The following is an 18,311-nucleotide window of genomic DNA, read 5'->3' on the forward strand; positions in this document are numbered from 1 at the left end:
CCACTACTGGACATATACCCTGAGAAAACCATAATTCAAAAAGAGTCATGTACCAAAATATTCATTGCAGCTCTATTTACAATAGCCAGGACATGGAAGCAACCTAAGTGTCCATCAACAGATGAATGGATAAAGAAGATGTGGCACATATATACAACAGAATATTACTCAGCCATAAAAAGGAATGAAACTGAGTTATTTGTAGTGACGTGGATGGACCTAGAGAGTGTCATACAGAGTGAAATAAGTCAGAAGGAGAAAAACAAATACCGTATGCTAACACATATATATGGAATCTAAAAAAAAAAGAACCTAGGGGCAAGACAGGAATAAAGATGCAGACCTACTAGAGAATGGACTTGAGGACATGGGGAGGGGGAAGGGTAAGCTGGGACAAAGTGAGAGAGTGGCATGGACATATATACACTACCAGACGTAAAATAGATAGCTAGTGGGAAGCAGCGGCATAGCACAGGGAGATCAGATCGGTGCTTTGTGACCGCCTGGATGGGTGGGATAGGGAGGGTGGGAGGGAGGGAGATGCAAGAGGGAAGAGATATGGGGACATATGTATATGTATAACTGATTCACTTTGTTATAAAGCAGAAACTGACACAGCATTGTAAAGCAATTATAGTCTAATAAAGATGTTAAAAAAAAATCTCACCGTGTAATTCCAGTGGCCCATCCAGGTGTCATAACCTCTGGTCTAGACACTAATTTGATCATTAATTATGTATCAAGTTGTCCCTCCTATTATTTTGGTTATGTGACTTTCGTGATTTAATTTGAGTTTTCAAGTCCTTATGCTTAATTTTCCAATTAGGTTATAAGCTCCTTGCAAGTAGGGATCTCATCCAACTCCTCATTATTTCTCCTTCCTCACTGCTGAAATATCTAGAATAGCACTTTGCATATTTAGTAAATGTAGATATATGTCGATATGAAATATGAAATGTAGGTATATGTTTATATGAAATATAATTTACCAGATATCCTTCTTATGATGTTCTTAGTCTCTCATATCTTTAAAATCATCATTACTTTCTAAAGTTTCTACAGGCTAGAAGTACACATAATTTCAAGTATGATAGTACAAACATTGCTTATACAGAACTCCTGGTTTCACAGAGTTAACATCTAACTCAGGTTTCAGTGTTTTCCCCAACTTGGTAAGCGTGCTGTTCTCAGTCAGGAAAAATTATAAAAATTATATAAGCTTTAGTTTTGTATATTTGTATATTATAGCATCTACTCAGCAACTCATGGTCCTCTAGAGAGTCTTCTGTAAAAATAACGTTGCAGAAATGAGCCCCTCAGTTTTCTAATGAGAGATCTTAGAGGTTCTGGGCTGAAAAACAAAAGAAACAAACATACAAACAAAATCCCTGCTCTTTCGCAAAGCACAAAATAAGGAGAACTCTATTTTCTCTCTTTGTTACCAACTTCAGCCACAACCCCTCCTCCCCCCACGTCTAGTCAATATCTGTTCCTCTGAAAGAACCGTGCCGCAGCAAAAAGCAAGAAAAAGGGAACTCAAGAAGTTTTCTACTTTTGCTCTGCACCTCCACATTATTATTAATTTAACATATCTTCAGATCTCTCTCATCAGAGAAATAAGATGATATAATCTACCTGAACAAGGCATCTAACATCATTATCCTTTTTTTTTTTTTTTTTTTTTTTGCAGTACTAAGGCCTCTCACTGTCGTGGCCTCTCCCGTTGCGGAGCACAGGCTCCGGACGCGCAGGCTCAGCGGCCATGGCTCACGGGCCCAGCCACTCTGCAGCATGTGGGATCTTCCCGGACCAGGGCACGAACCCGTGTCCCCTGCATCAGCAGGGGGACTCTTAACCACTGTGCTGCCAGGGAAGCCCTAACATCATTTTTCTTTAATGACTTAAGAGATCCTTAACCAATCCTGAAGAAGAAAAAGCTGCAGGCCCCTTTGGTAGTTTCCAGTTTTATTTTTGTTTTCCTTTCTGCTTTTTAGAGTCTTAAAAGGCTCTAATCTCCTAAAGATTGTTGAAGATTTTTACTTTTTAATGACACCCGGGGTCCTCAGTTAAGTACAATCTCACATGGTAGTCTATTGCTAAGATATTATTTGATAGGTTTTAAAATAAGTTTCCATCTTATTTCAAAACTTATTTATAAATTTCCTTTTACTCTTTCTATAGCTATAGAATTTGACCATAGAAAGCATGAGCGGTCATGACAAGTAGAAAGAAGCAGGAACTTACATCAATGAGATAATGCTGTTCCTCTTACACAGAGTGTGTGTCACAGTGTGCTTTTAGTCTGAAAAGCTGTTGATAGTTTAGCATTTTGCTTATCATAACAACATAATGGGGAAGTTTGTACATCTAAAGGAACACCCTGTTTCATATAGTTAAAAACTGCATTGTAAGGAGCATTCCCACAAATGAAGGGGCGGGGAACTCGCTGGGGTTCTTCAATCTCATATTTCAGTGATACATTTGATAAGACATTTATGCATGGAATGGAGCCACTGATTGTGTGTCAAAGCTAACTGTGGACCTATATTCATATCCCGAGCTCTGTGTACACTGTTCATCACCCGTGGTACAGCCACTTAAAGGAAATATCCCTTCTTATTTTCTCCATAACATAATGAGGAAATAAGCATCAGCCCTTGGGAGATTCAAGTAGGTACACCTCTGTGCTGTGTGATTTTCTTGTTTTGCTTGCGATTCCTTGCTATCCAGAGGATAGCAAACAGTTTGTTTAGTTTGTATCCATATACAGCTTTCTCCTCCTTGAGACCCGCCTTGTGTATCTTTTGCTGTAGAATGGCTATGGTTTTTCGTGCATTGGGATGTGGCTTTTGCTTTCAACTGCTGTTTTCAAATCACCACTTCTTCTAACTTCATCTGTCAAGCAAATGTGCATGCTACCAAGTTGTCCTCTTTTTTTTTTTTTTTAACCTCAGAAGAGGTTTGCTCAGAAAACTCAACATCCAGAAGTCAGTACCACCTCCATCAAATGGATCGAGTTCCGTTGGATTAGTATATCCTACTCTTGGTTCTCAGTGAAAGACAGTAATCCTACTAAAAAGCTTTATAACATTAAAATAAAATGCTCTAATATTTTATCCAAAGACAAATGTATTCATTTAAAAAACTGTATTCAGGGCTTCCCTGGTGGCGCAGTGGTTGAGAATCCGCCTGCCGATGCAGGGGACACGGGTTCGTGCCCCGGTCCGGGAAGATCCCACATGCCGTGGAGCAGCTGGGTCCGTGACCCATGGCTGCTGAGCCTGTGCGTCCGGAGCCTGTGCTCCGCAACGGGAGAGGCCACAACAGTGAGAGGCCCGCGTACCACAAAAAAAAAAAAAAACTGTATTCATTTAAAAAACAACCTTTTAAGCATATTTTACAGATGAATGTAATGTATACAAATTGAATAAACTTTTTGGTGTACAACATTGTATTATGAACAAGGAGCTAAGTACCATGAAACTGAATTGAGTTAAGAATTCCCCTTTTGTGTGACTATTGGAATCAACCCGTAAATCTACTCCCTACTAGTCCAGCTTTCCTCAGACATCAGTGATAATTATTTTGGGCTCTAGGTCAATTCCTCCTTGAGTGCTTCCTAAAAAAATTTCCTTCCCATGAGGATGTGATCTATGATACCTTTTTTTCCTCTTCTGGTTAAATTGGGCCATTTCCTATTTTATGTCACTGGTAAATCAATAACTTGGAAGTCAAGAAATTCTGAGCTACAAAAGGTAAATGAGGGGCTTCCCTGGTGGCGCAGTGGTTGAGAGTCCGCCTGCTGATGCAAGGGACACGGGTTCGTGCCCCGGTCTGGGAAGATCCCACATGCCGTGGAGCCGCTAGGCCCATGAGCCATGGCCGCTGAGCCTGCGTGTCCGGAGCCTGTGCTCCGCAACGGGAGAGGCCACAACAGTGACAGGTCAGAGTACCGCAAAAAAAAAAAAAAAAAAGGTAAATGAATACGTCTCTCAGGGTTCACCAGAATAGAAGCAAACGCAGACTCTGACCTTTTATTTCTTCCCATATCCCATTTTAAGAGCCCTAGAATTTTGTTATTGCTAAAATTATACTCTTAATTTTGTTTTCATTTTAAAAATAGTGCATCCATTGTGAAATTATCAAGCAATACAGAATTTTATGAAATAAAAAGTTAAAGTTCCCAAAAGCTGGCTTTCATAAAACAAATTCCAGTGTTCAAAATTTCTAACTTATTTCTTGTCCAGTTTTCTAACAGATGAGTTTTTCTGCATTTACTATTGGGCTGGAAATATTAATCTCAGTTAACATCTGATCTACTTGGTCAAAATAGCATAAATTTCCCTTTGCCAATCTTTATGCATTTTCCTGTTATGACCTGCCTAGCTCTGTCTCATCGTCGTCTCCTAATTTGTTTACTGGTCTCTCAGATGTCTGGAACCGACATGACAAACTTTCCTATTTATGTAACAGGAAAACTGCATTGAAACTATTATTTTCCTATGAAAAGTTTGCATAAGCATAATTCCTGAATTTTTTTAAACACCTGATTAAAATAATTTATTGACACCACATAGTGTTATTTGGAGAGTTCTGGTCTGTCTCCCAACTGGGAGACCAGCATTAATAATGACACTTAGAAAGTAGTAGAATATAGATCTTAAGAGTTCAGGTTTGGGGTCAAACAGACCTGGTTTGAATTCTGGCTCTGCAGTTTACTCACCAGACTTTGAATGAGGCATTTAACCCCTCCAACTCTTAGTTTCCCCATCTGTAAAATGGTGATAGGAATTTCTAACTTGCAGTGTCCTTTTGAAGATTAAATGTGATGATGTATTTACAGCCCCTGGTACAACGTAAGCAATAGAAAGCATACAACAAATTTAAAGTAATATTGTATTAGTAATCTGTCCTTCACTTCTTTATTGTATTACAAGGACTCAGTTTAAAGTAATTTGCCCCTAATTGTACTGATTCTCAATACCATTATCCCTAAGACCGATCATATGCATAAATGGCATCGTGTGATTCTGTGAACATAGTTAAAATACAGAAAGGGTACCTTGAGTTCCATAATTAACTTCTGTGTAGGAAGGTTTTCTAGTGTTGTGCTTATACTGTGTCCTATAGGAAGCTTTGTTCTAAAATTGTTTACATGTATGTGATGAAACCAGCCTTCACTGCTCCATGCCTGCACAGAGGACTGAGCCTTCTGGCTCAAGGTTCAGTACAAATTACTGAAGGCCAAACATCATGGCAAAGTCATTGACATAACATTTTAGAAGCCATCCAAAGTTGAATTAAAACACCTTCTTAGGCAATAACCTTCTCGTAGATCTAATGAGAGGTTTGAGATATTGCTACCTAGGACAGTAAGGAACACAGATTCTTAGTCCCTGATACCTATTCTACGGCTTCTGCAGAAGGAATAATTGCTGCTGATGTTTTATGTGAATGGATATGCCAAGATGTAGTCGTGTATAGGCTTTTGACATGTACATCCTGTAAATGTGTGGTTTTCACATTTTCCATGCGTGGAATCTTGTAACGATTAATTTTTAAATAACTATACAATCACTGAAGATAAAAGAGGCCCAAAAGAAAAACGCTCATAGCCAAGATTAGTTTAGATTCTCTTTAAGTATTACACCCAGGTATTTGTTAAACCACTTTCCCATAAGTAAAGTTCCTTCATATAACTTTTCAAGATTTCCCAAATTACGAATATGTTCATCCACTGGGTATTTATTCCGAAGCCTTGTATTTTCTGGCTAACAAATGATTCAATCAGGGTTTTCAAACCATTTTCTTACATGAAGAATAACCATGTTTTAGGTATGTCTGTTCCACTATTGATTTTTGCTATATTCTGTTGCATTTATCAAGAAAAGAGTTCAGCAAAATGTCATCCTTCTTCAGTAGCTCATCAGATGTGGACTCTGTGTGGACCAAAGAAAAATATCAGTATGGATTCCAGCCTCAATGCTTTTCCCAAACTCAAGAGAATAATAAAGTCATGCAGAATGCATTACCATTTGTGATAGCACAAAATGGTTTTCAATGAAATATGATTTTTACATTTATATTTAAATTTCTAAGTTATTAGTAAATCAGAAGCATTTCTTACAAAGCAAACAAAATACACATCCCCTCTATGTTAATAATGTAATTTTTTTTTTCTTTTTGGTCTTTCGCAGTGGGTTTAAATAGTTATGGAAGCTGTCTTCAGAAAAATTTTCTTGGCTAAAGTTAAAATCTCCTTATTTCATGCACATTGCCCTACATACAAATGGGTACATCCCATTGAATAAGTCCTTACTCTCTGTTCCTTGAGGGCACATTTTACAGAAAACATTCTTGCAGACCCATCAGGGTGCCATTATACCAAAAATCAGGTATCTTATGTGTCTGAATTTTATAGCTTACAATAGAAATGGCATAATATTACCATCTGTGCTTAAAATGTTTAAAAACATCTCGTATTTTTCTACCATATGTTTTCTTACTTTATTCCAAGTCAAGTACAAGCTACATGAAGTCAAGATATGTAACTTACTCATCTTTTTAATCCTCATGGGACCTCACATCTTATATTGAATACAGTGGGTGTTTGAGAAATATTTGGTAAATTAATCAATTTCATAGCAATATATTTGGGACTTAATGATAGCACCTAAAACTATTTATCCCAAAGGGCAATTAACTACATTTCCAGTACACAAAATCACATCTATAAAGAATCCATCTTTTAAATACAACAACTTATATATCTTTGTATATTCCAGTATGTTATTTTAGATCTCAGGAAATGATAGCATAACAATGGTTTATTTTGAAAACTTGGCTAAAATTCTCTAGCACATAGCATTATTTTGAATATTGAGATGAAATTCTGAATAATGTTCTCAACTTTTTAAATTACGTTGGGATTTTGATGGGGATTTTTAAAAAATTTTTAAATTACTTTGGACACGGTTAGAATATTTAGTTTTCCATTTTTTATTCTACAACTACAGTTTTTTTTCATGTGTTCAACCCCTTCATCTCCTACAATAAAATTTTCTTATTTATTTATTTAAGAACTGAATGTTTCTTGTCTAGGTTTTCCCAAAGTATTTTATGTTTTTGTTTCGGTTGTGGGTGGACGTTTTGTTTTTAGTTTTCTAAATAATAACTGCCAAATCTAGAAAACTACTAGTTTTTGTAGTACTATTTTCCAAAAATTGGTGCCTGAAGTTCTTTTTTCCCTTACCTTGTCATTTTATATCACTGTTGAAAAAATACTGCCTTATCCTTGTCTACCCCTTTACACGCTCTTTAACTGACTTATCCATTCTAATGTCTTATATTATAACCAATTGGGGTCTTTCGTTTATATATATATATTGATTTTAAAATAAAATATATTCATATATAACATAGTTTCAATTCCTGAATATATTTTCAGTTAAAACATTTGTTATCAAATACATAATAAATTATTATAATCCATAAGAAAATACAAACCACCAGTTATGCATTCTAGTATACCCTAGATACTAATTCTTCAGAATAATGATGGGCTTACAGTGCAAGCTGTTAGAATGCCTTAGGTAAGGTGTCTTATAACCACATGGGGTTTTTTTTGTATAATAACTAAATTCCTTTTTTAGAGTCCAAAATGGTTTTGCTTTACATAGAATTTTGCTTTACGGAGAATAATGTTTCCCATTATCCATTGAATTATGAGAACTGTAAACCCTTCATATGTATTATCCCTTTGGTACTCACAGCATTATTTCAGTTTTATGGAGAGGTCAGAGTCTTATCTACTGCATGTCATAGAAGTACTCAATAGATATTTGTGGAATTAACCAAGGTAAATAGCATAGTTAAAATAACTTACCAACAACAGAAACAAAAAATGGAGTGTATGACTAGACATCTTATTTTGCTCTATTTTCAGTAGATGATTCTGTCCATTGAAAAAGTAATAACTAATTATGAGGCATATCTTATAATATACTCAATATCTTAAAATGGTTGAATGCTACTATATAATAGTTCTGTGCTAAACATTTTATTTGCATTTGTTCATTAAATCCTTTCCACCAACCTATGAGGCAGATAGTATAACTATACTTACTTCAGGATGAGGAAACGAGCAGAAAGAGAGTTAAGTAACTCTCTGAATTCTTAGCGCAAACTTGATTTATATCCATTTACAACAAATATTGCCTCTACATATATGGCGAATTGATGTCACTTCTGTGCGTCCATAAGAATCACGAGATAATAATGGACCTGTATCTCCAAACCTAACCTGTATAATGGGAAGTAGAAAGAAAAGTTGACCTTTCTACTGCCTGGCTCTTACCCTTCAAGTCAGACCATGCCCTGTGACTGTAATCAGAAATATGAATGATCGGTACTAATTTTACTTTCTTGAAGTTACATCATCAGAGAAGTCATGGGGATTTCTCTAAAATTGCCCTAAGGCAGTTTTTAACAACATATATATTTTTGAAGGTTTACTAAACTGTATCTACAGGAACCATGTGTGTGCAGAGTCTACAATCCAGAGAGTGTTGTGGTTTAGAGGCATTCCTGCTTCTGATTGTTTTTGATCACGTGCCCTACTTTAATTTCACCAAAATGTTGGTTGGTTTCAGCGAGGATATTTTCTGCGGGAATTCCGGTCTTGAGACTATGTTCCTTATCCTCAGATGATCTTCTGCTTGAGTTGATCTTCTAGGGTGATTCTAGGCATTTGAGGAAGTGGTTACCAAGGCCTGAAGGCCATGGGCATCTGAGAGACAGCAATAGCCAGCGACGTTTTCCTGAGGTTGTCACTGTGTCTACTACAGTAGACACTACAGTCTGGATCTGTATAAATCTCTTAGTTATAACAGCTATGTTTTCTTATTAAGAGGTTGCCTTTACCTGTCTTTGCGCTTCCTACAGTGGGTTCTGTTTTAGTAAATAATCTAATGTTAGCTTTCTGATTCTCTTTTCTCCACCACAACAAAAAATGCTATAAATATAAGTTTATTCCAAATACTGAATTGGACACAGGGAAATTTGTTAGGAGCCAAATCTGTTTTGGGGTTAACTGATCATGTGCCTGGTTTGATTTTACTGAGCACTTCTTGTGTGCACAGCATAGTGCTAGGTACTTGGAGGCACAAAGATAAAGGAGGAAGAGCTTTTGCCCTCCAGAATCTCACAATTCAAAAGGAACTGAAGTTATAACTGAGGGGCCGTGTGAGAACGTGCGGTGGAGGAAATGCTGGAATGTGCTGTAAAGGGCACAGTGAGAAACATGCCCATGCAGAGACGGTCAAATGATAAAATGTTATTTGAATGTAATCTTAATTCTCATTATAAACCACTAAAACTGAATAGAATTTCTTCATTACGGTGTAGGCAGTAAAGAAAGAAATTAGAGGACTGCCACGGATTCCTTCTAACTCTATAAATTTAGAAAATAAACTTGAATAAATATATTAATGTAACTTTCAAATGTCCCTCTAATCAGAGTCATGTGAATCATCATCAACGTTTCTCAAACTTGTTATGTTTATTTCAGACACTGGGTGGACTCATGGAAATTTTTTAGGAGCCAAATGTGTTATTTTCCATCCTAAAAGGAAAAGAAGCATTGCAGATCTACAATGGTGATTTTAACCACTTTTATTTTAATGAAACTTAAATGTGTACAAATATAAAATATGCATAAACTTCTTATCCTTACAGCTTTTATAAGCTATAAAACCAAAAGAAATATAAATTACATAAAAACTAAAAAAATAACATTTGAATTAATGATACCGTGAGAAGGTTTTGTTTTTCAGACGCCAGATCACCGATGTTGAGACCAGTGTCAGTGGAAAGATACATTTATGCTTTTGTGTTATGACTCCATTCTTTTGATTTTGCATCGAATGGTATATCGTGCATCTGTGGCATTATTGTGGTCATCACTTTTCTTTCTTAACAAATAGATTATTTTTATCTATGTGAAGAGCCAGTTCATTTAATGGTGCACCCCCAAGTACAATACTGAAGAAAAATATATCATTAAACGTACGCTGTGATGATTCTACCGCCACTTTTCTACTTCTAAACTGTATTAAAACTTTTGTTCTTAGAATAAACCATAACATCTTTTTTGCTTTATTTAACATAAATGCATAATTCACTTCTTAAGTCCATTTATTTTGTTTTCTCTTTAGCCTATGGCAAGTTATACATACATTACCTTGTCTCACTTCATCATGATCATTTAATTTGCAAATTAATACTTCCAAAGAAAAGTTTTATCTTTTTAAATGGTGAAAGAATTGCATGTGAGGAGCAGACAGGGACTGTTACCATATTTAATATCAAGGCCCTGCTCATCAACACCCTGAAAGTTCACCTCTGATCACTTGGCAACAAGTGTTTTGTAAATGCAAACATGGGAGGTGAAGTCAGTGATGTTGAGTCATGAATGTCATCTATATTGTCCAAAATAGCTTACCTCATGTTAGCAGTTTTGATCATCAAAGTGAAAACACAGCATTTTTAAATTCTCCCAGAACTCAAGATTATGTCTGTAGATTTCTAGTAGGCAATGACGACAGTTTAAGAAATACTGGCCTGGGGCTTCCCTGGTGGCGCAGTGGTTGAGAGTCTGCCTGCCGATGCAGGGGACACGGGTTCGTGCCCCGGTCCGGGAAGATCCCACATCCCGCGGAGCGGCTGGGCCCGTGAGCCATGGCCGCTGAGCCTGCGCGTCCGGAGCCTGTGCTCCACAACGGGAGAAGCCACAACAGTGAGAGGCCCGTGTACCGCAAAAAAAAAAAACAAAGAAAAGAAAAGAAATACTGGCCTGTAGAATATTGGGCAAGGACCTGATAACCGAGGAGTAGTTCCCATTTTTTCCCCTTCAGGACAGATTGGTGACATTTCTGAGGATAGCTACTGACTTCTTTTTCTTCCTCAGCCTTGATCTGCTTTCTTGACAGTCAATAAACCAATGCCTTCTTTGTTTCTATGTGAAATAACTTTATGAAGGACTTATTAGAAGAAGAGTGGGTATAAGGCCTAAACAGAGCTCAGTTAAGTGAATGGAATAATTTAAATATTTTCATGTCATACTGGAATTGCCCATGGACTGTCTGTCTTCCACTGCACCATGAACTCTTTGAGAAGGGGCTGTGTCTTACACCCAGTTGGATTCCCAGTATGTGGTACCATGCCCAGCACACAGTAGGCACTCAGAAAATGTTTGCTGAATGAACGCATATTAATATAATAAAGTCCTTAGTGGTGTGACGTACATCAGATAACATGCTCCAGTGTCTTGTTCCAGAAGCACATGACCCATCACTTGCCATTGTTATAAATTAGCTGGGCCCATAGAGAACTAGTCTCAGCCTGCCTCTGGTATGTTCTGGCCCAAAGAATCAGACCAGTTGCCTTCACTGCCTCATTAGGTAATATCTGGAAAATGATGAAAAGTTTCCCAATTGGCATGTTTACTCTGGTGTCTTTCCCTTTCCTTCCCTCACCCTGTCATCCTTCTGACTCAGGAAGCTATGATCTGTTCCTTATTCACAGGCTATCACAGGATACATACAGGCCACAGTCCGGAGCATGCTATCTTTTTCCTCACTCAACCCCTTCTGTGTGGTTCCAGTTAAAGGAGTGGAGGAGAGTGCTCAGCCCATTTCTTTTCTCGTTGTGTTCGGTTTGCCTCTTTCATTGTGGTGATAGACTAAGGAGATAAACTGTGTATTTATTGGAGACAGCTTTTGATTCTTCAAGATCAAAGCATATTGTTACTGACCCTTATAAGAGTACTTCTTTGGTCAAGTTCATTTTTTTCTCCAAGATAACTTTTCTCTAATTTAGCTTTCTTTAAACTAACTTCTACATCTCTTATCAAAAAACCATTTACCAGATAATGGGCCTTGGTTTCTGTCATGTGCTTCAGACATATGATTGTAACACTCGAGGAAAAATGCTCTGCTTGATTTGAGACTTCAGCCTGAAATAACCTTAAGCAGAGAGGAGAGGCTGGACGTTCTCTTCTGAATAGTTTCTTTATATATATGTCTGCCATTCATCTATATGTATAGCTATATCTGTATCTATATTGCCAGTAGCTAGCTACTATATATAGCATATATAATATAGCTATAATTTAAAATTTCATAATATAAAATTAGATCATATAAAAATTATATAAAACATGTAATATTGCTACTGGTAATAAAGGACCAAAAAGAAAAGTTGGTAATATCAAAGATTAGGTGCCTCATATGCTAACAGGTTATGTAAAATGGATCTAGGCAGAAGAAGCCTAGGACTAAACTCTGTTTATCATTCCCAGTAAGCTGTGTGGCTAAGAGCGTATCAGTTGACTTTTCTGTACATTAGGGAATTTTTCATCTCAACAATTAAACCTTGCCTTTCACCTCATTACTTTCAAGCCTGCATGCAATTGAATTAGAATTTGAAATTTGGGAATATAAAATTCATTAGAGCTTTGTGTAAATATCAAATAGGAAAACAAGATGCTCTGTGGAAAATAACTAAATCTAAATAAATACTTACATCAGAGATTGATATTTTATTTCATAGTATACAGGAATCAGAATATATTGTCTTTAGCACTTAGAGTAAAATTGTATACTTGTGTCGGCCCCTATGTTCCTATCAAATGTAATGCTTTCAGTACCATAGTTTATGTTCTTATTTTTTGTCCTCATCTTATCAAAATTGATATGGTGTGCTTTGAAATGGCATGATGTAAATTAGGGGAAGCAACCAGGAAAAGTTTTACTGAATTTATTTTCATACAAAGAATTGAAACTAGCAAAACGATGACTTATCAAACAAACAAAAACTTGTGTTATTACATATAACTATAATAAAATAATGGTCCAGATAACTCACATCGTTGTGTTTGATATGTGTATGTATATGTACGTTTGCACAAGTATACGCACAATCTATTTCACCAACTGTAGTAACTGAAAGTGGTTGAGGTTTCAGTTATTTGAGAGGGCCATATGCTTTTATATTGACTATATAATTTATAGATACTACCTGCTTCCAAGTAGGGATGTACTCATTACACATATGTAGAGGTATATCCTCAGGAAAATAAATGAACATCCCTACACACTCCTTTTTTGGAATAAGAGAGAGTCAGCCTGAATGGTCCAGACTTGCTTAGATTCAAGCCCACAACAAGGCTTTTAACTCAAAGCAGAAACTGAGTTTTATTGGTTGGATGGTGCTGCTACCCACAGTAGTATTTAGGCAGCAAAAGATGAAAGCGATAAAATCATTTTTTTGGCAGTGTTAGAACTGGGTGATGTTCATGCTCGCGAGGTCCTCCTTGAAGGCAAGGACCACGTTTTTCTTGGATGTGTATTCCTAGGGCACAGTAGCTGCCATATAGTATTCCCCCAAAAAATGTTGTGACCATTGTTTAAAAAAAAAAAATGGTGCCTAAAGTACTGAGTTATGTCCCAAAAGTCTACTACACATATTTGAGCTGTTTCTTTGCTTGAATAGGGAGAAGATCCAATTTATCCGAACTGAAGGGACCCCAGGATTGGTGCGTCTTTCAAGTGATGCCGACCTTGTTATGTTGCTGAGGTACGTAACCGCTTCTTGAAGTGGGAAGTCTCCTATCGTCAGGCATCGTGGAGCATTTTAGAAAATAACGTGCCAATATTGGCAGCCTATATTCTTAAAGACTCGTGGAATACTCATGTTGAAGGTATAAGATGCTGATTTAGTGATAATTCATTTCAGATTTCATTTCTTATCACTGGAATCAGTTTGATTTTGTTCTCACCCTGCTGGCAAAAGAGGTGTGGTACTGGAGAAAGGAAAGTCTGTAGAGGCTGATGAGTAGAATGTCCCATCACAGAATGGAGCAGGAGGTTATACCTGGCTTGCCTCATCAGAGTAGAAGAGAGGTTGTATTTATATTTTCGTCCAAAATTTTTTTCTCGAAAGGTGTTTTGTCCCTGTTTGCTGATTTGACGTTATCTATTTACTTTATGGTTTTGAGAATTTAAGGTGGGAAATCAGATAAGAAAGTTGAAATTTGGTCACTGGTGCTCACTGCCAACTTGATAGACCTTCCTAATACTGACCAATTATATTTTCTTTTCTGATGGTTAGGTGAGCTTTAGTTTTAAACTTTAGAGTAGCTTAGAATGGCAAGTTTTCATGAGACTTTTTCATTTTTGATATTATCTCTCAAATGCAGGAGATCAGAGTAAAATAATGCTTTGCCGTACCTAGTGATTGGGGCATCTACTACTATAACCTCCATAGGCTTAAAGAGAAGTCATGCTTGGCCATATCAGCAATGTTTTATTTATCTCAAAGTGTTAATAGTCTCATTCATATTATTCATGATAGTCTTAACTCTAACCATTTCTACTGCATGCTCGATAGTTGCCATATTTGTAAAACTAAAGCCAAAAAGTTATTTTCTTTTACTCTGTGGTTGGAGCATAATTCAAAGGGATATAATCACTTTCCATAGGTATTTCACTTCATTTTATCCTGAACAAGATGTATTGGTGGTTGGGCGTCACTTCTCAGCCCAGGTGGTGACCCTCAACTTGTTGTGTTCTGGCAGTTCTGAAAGCAGGATGTAGCATGCTAGATACTCATGAAGACTCTTGGGCAATTAATATGGAGTATGATGTTTCTACCATAGTTTGGTTGTTGATAAAGTAGTAACATTTATTACAAAATTCTGGCTGGGATAGGACTCTTTTGATTCATTCTAGAAGTCTGTGTTTTTTTATTTAAAGAGTTCTACTTTTGGAATTAGTAAAAACAAAAATGATTGCAAAACAGAAATTATGATTATTGTTCACCTGTCCTTAGTTAAATAATCCTTAGATGGTATAGTCCTAAATATTTTGAGTTACAGTATAGTTTATAATATTTGTACATTGTTAAACACCACAGTTGGCATGAATTTCTATATGTTATGTGGTTGAATTTTAAAATATTTGAAAACTGATTTATATATAAAGAGCAAGGCTACATTTTTGCCCCTTTGGGAAAATAAGCATGTTTTCTGAAGTTGAGCCTTTGCAGAAGTGTGAGAAATTTACTTACATATAGTAGCTTTATAATTATTACATACAAATGACAAATGATGTTATTTAATTCTAGACTATTACCTCATTTGGATGAGCAAATAAATAGTTGTATGCTGTGACACAATATATTACATGTGCATGCTTAATAAATAATATTTAATGATTATTGAAACATTTGGGGATATTCTCAGCTCTATATTTTTTATTTTACCTTGGAGTTTGAGTCATTTGAATCAGTAACTATAAACTCAGGCAGTGGACTTGTTGGATATGTAGATGGAGTCTCTGTTTCTGTTTTTATACTTTGTCTATTTCTTTCTTTTTTGTATTTAAAAATATTTATTTTCTTGGATGAATTTTGTAGTATGTGAATTACATTTTAATAAAAATATTTTTATTAAAGTATAATTGATTTACAATGCTATATTTATTTTAGGTGTACAACATAATGATTCAGTGTTTTTATAGATTATACTCCACTTAAAGTTATTATAAAAATATTGGCTATATTTCCTGTGCTGTACATTGTATCCTTGTATCTTATTTAATTTTTACCTATATACATTGTCTATTTCTTAAAAAGGAAAGTCACTCCTGGTACAAATGGACTTGAATATCATCAGCAAGTTGCAATGTAGAAATGATATAGCTCTAGGAAATTATTCATTTTTAAATAAACCCATGTAAGGTTATTTTCCAATATAGCTATTACAAAACTCAAGCACTTTAAAATAACTTGGTTGTATTTGTTATTCTATTTCATGTATTCTGTCACTAACTCAACTAATGTAAGAAGTGTGCCTTTAACAGAGCTTATATAGGAAATGATTGATAAATTTGGCTACATTAGGATTCTTAATTTTATGTAATGAAAGACACCACATATAAAGGCATAAATAAGGCAACAAACTAGAAGAATATATTCACAACACATAAAACAAAGATATCATGAATACATAAAGCATGGATTTAAATCAATTTGAAAGAAAATAACCCAAAAGAAAAATGGATAAAGAATATAAAAAAGGGGCTTCCCTGGTGGCGCAGTGGTTGAGAGTCCGCCTGCCGATGCAGGGGACACGGGTTTGTGCCCCGGTCCGGGAGGATCCTACATGCTGCGGAGCAGCTGCGCCTGTGAGCCATGGCCGCTGAGCCTGCGCGTCCGGAGCCTGTTGCTCCGCAACGGGAGAGGCCACAACAGTGAGAGGCCCGTGTATCGCGCAAAAAAAAAAAAAAAAAAAAGAAAAAAGAATATAAAAAGGGGCTTCCCTGGTGGCGCAGTGGTTAAGAATCCGCCTGCCAATGCAGGGGACATGGGTTCGAGCCCTGGTCAAGGAAGATCCCACATGATGCGGAGCAACTAAGCCCATGCGCCACAACTACTGAGCCTGCTCTCTAGAGCCTCTGAGCCACAACTGCTGAGCCCACGCACCACAACTACTGAAGTGAACGTGCCTAGAGCCTGTGCTCCTCAACAAGAGAAGCGACCGCAATGAGAAGCCCGTGCACCGCCACGAAGAGTAGCCCCCGCTCACCGCAACTAGAGAAAGCCCACATGCAGCAACAAAGACCCAATGCAGCCAAAAATAAAAATAAATAAAATAAAGAAATTAAAGAAAAAAAAGAATATAAAAAGGCATTTCAAAGGAATTGAAGCATGAATAGCCAATAAACTCATGGAAAGATGCTAGTAATCATAAAATGCAATTTCAAATAATGAGATACTATTTCATACTATTAAATTTGAAAAAATCAAGAAGTCTGGTAATACCAAGTGAGAAGTAGGAACTCCATGTTTTCTGGACTCAATGGATTGCAATTTCTACAACCTCTTTGGAGGACAATTTGACAATATCTTGTACAGTTAAAAAGACATATACACTATGAGTGAGCAACGCTGCTTTTAGCTATCATGGAGCTCAATATCAGAAGAACAAACAATTCAATTAAAAATTGGGCAGAAGATCTAAATAGACATTTCACCAAAGAAGACATACAGATGGCCAAGAGGCATATGAAAAGATGCTCAGCATCACTAATTATTAGAGAAATACAAATCAGAGCTACAATGAGCTATCACCTCACACCAGTCAGAATGGCCATTATCAAAAAATCTACAAACAATAAATGCTGGAGAGGGTGTGGTGAAAAAGGAACCCTCCTGCACTGTTGGTGGGAATGTAAATTGATACAGCCACTATGGAGAACAGTATGGAGAGTCCTTAAAAAACTAAAAATAGCACTAACATATGACCCAGCAATCCCATTACTGGGCATATACCCTGAGCAAACCATAATTCAAAAAGAGACATGTACCACAGTGTTCATTGCAGCACTGTTTACAATAGCCAGGACATGGAAGCAACCTAAGTGTCCATCGACAGATGAATGGATAAAGAAGATATGGCACATATGTACAATAGAATATTATTCAGCCATAAAAGGAAACGAAACTGAGTTATTTGCAGTGAGGTGTATGGACATAGAGTCTGTCATACAGAGTGAAATAAGTCAGAAAGAGAAAAACAAATGCCATATGCTAATATATATATATATATATATATATATATATATATATATATATGGAATCAAAAAAAAAGTACTGATGAACCTAGTGGCAGGGCAGGAATAAAGACGTAGACATAGAGAATGGACTTAAGGACACGGTAAGGGAGGGGGAAGCTGGGGTGAAGTGAGAATAGCATCAACATCTACCAAATGTAAAACAGTTAACTAGTGGGAAGCAGCAACATAGCACAGAGAGATCAGCTCAATGCTTTGCGATGACATAGAGACGTGGGATTAGGAGGGTGGGAGGGAGGCTCAAGAGGGAGCGGATATGGGGATATATGTATGCATATGACTGATTCACTTTGTTGTACAACAGAAACTAACAGTATTGTGAAGCAATTATACTCCAATAAAGATCTATTTAAAAAAAAAACATACACACTATGACTGAGCAACTCTACTTTTAGATATATACCATATTTACACTAAGAAACTGTATTACATGTATACAAGGTGATACATACAGGATATCCATTGCACCATTATTGATAAAAAGCATACAGTGGGGAAAAAAGTCAATATTTGTCAAGAAAGGTATGGATAAATAAACTAATACATTAATAGAATGGAATACTACATAGCAGGTAAAAGTAGTAAATTAGACCCTTATATATCAACACAGACAGATAC

The 18,311-nt window shown here is 36.5% G+C and overlaps 1 protein-coding gene across 2 annotated transcripts in view; it reads left to right on the top strand.

The window, feature by feature from the left end:
- The window catches only part of HECW2 (HECT, C2 and WW domain containing E3 ubiquitin protein ligase 2), a 411,404-nt gene that overhangs the window by 337,782 nt on the left and 55,311 nt on the right, over window positions 1-18,311 (top strand). For both annotated transcript variants that reach the window (XM_060016380.1, XM_060016381.1), the window contains one exon: window positions 13,552-13,635. In XM_060016380.1, the coding sequence (XP_059872363.1) occupies window positions 13,552-13,635 (84 nt within the window). The remainder of the gene's footprint in view (window positions 1-13,551; window positions 13,636-18,311) is intronic.

The sequence above is a fragment of the Delphinus delphis genome, chromosome 7, assembly GCF_949987515.2.
Source record: "Delphinus delphis chromosome 7, mDelDel1.2, whole genome shotgun sequence".
Taxonomy (NCBI): domain Eukaryota; kingdom Metazoa; phylum Chordata; class Mammalia; order Artiodactyla; family Delphinidae; genus Delphinus; species Delphinus delphis.